The sequence below is a fragment of the Mandrillus leucophaeus genome, unplaced genomic scaffold, assembly GCF_000951045.1.
Source record: "Mandrillus leucophaeus isolate KB7577 unplaced genomic scaffold, Mleu.le_1.0 Scaffold402, whole genome shotgun sequence".
NCBI classification, from domain to species: Eukaryota; Metazoa; Chordata; class Mammalia; order Primates; family Cercopithecidae; genus Mandrillus; species Mandrillus leucophaeus.
In genome coordinates this window covers 1,231,538-1,235,447 of record NW_012104277.1, presented here as the reverse complement: position 1 = coordinate 1,235,447, position 3,910 = coordinate 1,231,538, and the positions used below count along the sequence as shown (strand labels likewise).

Below are 3,910 nucleotides of genomic sequence, written 5' to 3'. Positions count from 1 at the left end.
GATTCTCCTGCCTCAGCCTCCTGAGTAGCTGGGATTACAGGCATGCACCACCATGCCTGGCTAATTTTGTATTTTTAGTAGAGAGTGACTCGGCCAGGCTGGTCTCGAACTCCGACCTCAAGTGATCCACCCGCCTCTGCCTCCCATAGCGTTGGGATTATGGGTGTGAGCCACCATGCCCGACTAGGAAAGTCTTTCTGAATGGCTCATGCCACCGTCCTCTCCCTGGCTATACCAATGGACCCTTAGTGACTTTGTAGCCTATCCTCCTCTCAAAATAATTAGCTTCTTGAGGAGGAAGAATAGATTTTCTTTTTAAAACCCCACTATGTCTAACACAACAGATTCTTCCTAAATACCATTGGTTAAATAGGCCCCGCACATCATAGCCTTGTTATTACAGATGGTACCAGATTAAACTGATTGCTGGATTTGCTTTGGTACCTGTATAACCATACAAACCCAGATATTAAAACACCAGCTGTGTTCCATTGTTTCCTTATGGTGGCCTGGTGAAGTTAATCTGTATCAGTAAACTCTCCTTATATGTGAATATGTAAAGTCAACTTTTCAGGTCAGCTAAATTTTGCTTTGCCTATTAAAGTAACATGGTAAAATTAGAAACAGTCTGACAAAGTAGTTAACGTGTAATTCTAAAAGGCCTTGAGATTTTAGTACTTGACCATCTTGAACATTTGATAGGTATACCTGCTCAGTCTGTTGACTTGTGAATAGTCAATAGAACAAAACTTCAGAGTTCTCTGTTGACTTTTTGGAGAAGATTTTATATTAGCAGATGAAATATAGTTGGTGAAAATAAAATTGGAAGAGAAAAGACTATTCTGGATTGGGTATCCTTAAGGATTAGAACCACAAGATTCCTCCAAATCTGTAGGCCTACCTTCTCTAGGAGAATCTTCGTGTTAGTCCATCTAACTGACCTCATCTCTCTTTCAATGCAGGTATCACTACCATTAAAGTTAACATTCGTAATGCCAATTCCCTGGGAGGAGGCTTCCACTGCTGGACCTGCGATGTCCGGCGCCGAGGCACCCTGCAGTCCTACTTGGACTGAACAGGCCTGATGGAGCTTGTGGCTGGCCTCAGATACACCTAAGAAGCTTAGGGGCAAGGTTCATTATCCTGCTTTGAAAAGTGCATGAACTGTAGTGCTTTAAACAATCATCTCCTTAACAGGGGTCGTAAGCCTGGTTTGCTTCTATTACTTTTCTTTGACATAAAGAAAATAACTTCTGCTAGGTATTACTCTCTACTCCTAAAGTTATTTACTATTTGGCTTCAAGTATAAAATTTTGGTGAATGTGTACCAAGACAAAAATTAGTCACCTGAGTAACTTGGCCACTAATAATTAACCATCTACCTCTGTTTTTAATTTTCTTTCCAAAAGGCAGCTTGAAATGTTGGTCCTAATCTTAATTTTTTTTTCCTTTTCTATAGACTTGAGAATGTCTTTCTCTAAATGAGAGAAAGACTTAGAATGTACACAGATCCTAAATAGAATCAGATAATCTCTTTTTTTTTATAAAGGAGAGAAAGACTTAGAACATACACGGATCCTAAGTAGAACCAGGTAATTGTCTCTTTCTAATAAGGAATTTGGGTAATTTTTAATTTTTTGTTTTTTAAAAAATAACCTAGACTATGCAAAACATCAAAGTGAATTTTCCATGAATGTTTTTAATATTCTCATCTCAACATTGTGATATATGCTACTAAAAACCTTTTCATATACATCTTACCTCATTTCAAGTGAATTATTTTAATCTTTTCCTCGCTTTCCAAAAATTTACAGGAATGTTTAGTGTAATTGGATTTCGCTATCAGTTCCCATCCTTAAGTTTTGATATTCAATATCTGATAGATACACTGCATCTTTGGTAATCTAAGATTTGTTTACAAATGTGCAAATTATTTAGAGCATAGACTTTATAAGCATTAAAAAAAACTAATGGAGGTAAAACCTATATGCGATGTGAAATAATTTTAGTGTTGATACCGTATGTGTATTTTTATTCTAATAAACTTTTGTGTTCCAGACTGAATTTGGCATTGGTCTAGTCATTTTAGTGTAAGTAAATTATAGGAATGTGGCTCTTGATACAGAATTCTGATTCTCTAAAATAATTAACATATTCATCACAAAAGTAAACCTAATACTTACATTCAGCAATGCTTAGCAAAGTCAGATTTTTGTTTATTAATTCATTCATTCATTCAAAAATATCTGAATATCTTCTGAGTATAAGGAGTAATCCTAGGCCCCGGAAAGGAAGGGTCTCTGTTCTTAAGTTGCTGAATGTGTTTTTTGTGAAAAATCTGCATAGATTGTGTACTTTGAAATGAGTCACAGGTTTCAACCATACCCTTACTAACACCTTTAACTCTTTTACATCCTGGTGTTCCTTTTACATCCATTACAGAAACACCTATTAGTCCTATACAGGGACTGAATCCTGCTTGAGAAATCTATCCAGTTGTGTGGATTGGTGCAAATTAGGGTATATATTTGCAGGCCTAAATACTACCCGACAATTCTGCTACACAGTTCTCTGTGTCCTCCTCAGTAGCTATTTCAAACCTTCACTACATTTTCTTAGCTGATCATATTGTTTTATTTTTCACAGAGGAAATAGAGACCATCAGGCATTAGTTCCTTCAGTTTACAATCCCCTATACGTTTATATACATTTGCCTATTCTGGTTAAGTTTCTTTCTCCTTTCCTTTCCAGTAAGTAGTTCTCCCTTATCCTCAGGGGATATGTTCCAAGATCCCCGGTGAATGCCTGAAACTATGGGTAGTACCAAACCCTATGTGTACTGTGCCTTTTCTTATACATGCAGACCTATGATAAAGTTAATCTGGTGCAACACATGGCTGTCAGTTGGGAACATGTTTTCTGTTCGTGTCTTGCAAACAAAAAGTAATGCCTTTTCCACCTTAACTAAGCACTTATCAGTGCACTGTGGCCATAACTTTTGCCATGTGTAGTGTGACAGCAAAACTAGCATGAATTTCTTTTTCCTTTATCACAACTTCACAGAGAGGAGACTCGTTCTTACCATGGATCTCAGCAACCTCAACATGCAACTTTTTCTTTTCTTGTTGAGAACTTTCACCTTTCCCTTAAAGAAAGCCACTTACGCTTTTCTTTGGTATGTCCGAATTGCCAGCATCAAGACTTGCATTTGAGCCATTATTCAGTAAAATAAGGTTACTTGAATACCAGGACTGTGGTCTGATAACGAGGTGGCTGCTAAGCGACTGAAGGACGGGTGGTATATACAGTGTGATACGCTGGACGGGAGGATTCACGTCTCAGGTGGAGGGAGTGGAGTGGGCCACTGCAAGATTTCATCACGCAGCTCAGAAGAGCGTGCAATTTAAAACTTATGAATTATTTATTTCTGGATTTTTCTATTTAGTATTTTTGGACCATGGTTGACCACTGGTAACTGAAACTGCTGAAAGTGAAACTCTGGACGAAGGGATTACTATACTACCTAAGCTTCCAGAGAGAAAAATCAGGGCCTTCATCTCATTGCATGCACTTGCTTCTCAACCCTGTATAAAGGGTCACTTCTCTCACTGCTACAGAAGAAGAGGTGAACCTTCTGACCAAGTCTAATCCACACAAACATCCTTTGATCCTAATCTTTGTCGTTTTTTAGAATTTGCTACATCAATTATCTTTCTTGTAACTCCAGCACCACCACCGCCCTGTGTGTGTGGGAGGGAGTTTCCGCCTCAGAAAATAGTCATGCTCAAAACAATCCACAGTGTGGTCTACGTTCCTGATCCGTGATCAAGGCCTTCTCGTGACAAAATGATCACTCCTAGTTGGAGAGCTACCACTTGTCTTGCAATATCATATAACCAAATAGATTATC

At 38.2% G+C, this 3,910-nt stretch overlaps 1 protein-coding gene across 2 annotated transcripts in view; it reads left to right on the top strand.

The window, feature by feature from the left end:
• The window catches only part of GATM (glycine amidinotransferase (L-arginine:glycine amidinotransferase)), an 18,586-nt gene extending 16,522 nt beyond the window's left edge, over positions 1-2,064 (top strand). For both annotated transcript variants that reach the window (XM_011992105.1, XM_011992104.1), the window contains exon 9: positions 963-2,064. In XM_011992105.1, the coding sequence (XP_011847495.1) occupies positions 963-1,075 (113 nt within the window). In that variant the 3' untranslated portion in view covers positions 1,076-2,064. The remainder of the gene's footprint in view (positions 1-962) is intronic.
• Positions 2,065-3,910: the final 1,846 nt, after the last annotated feature.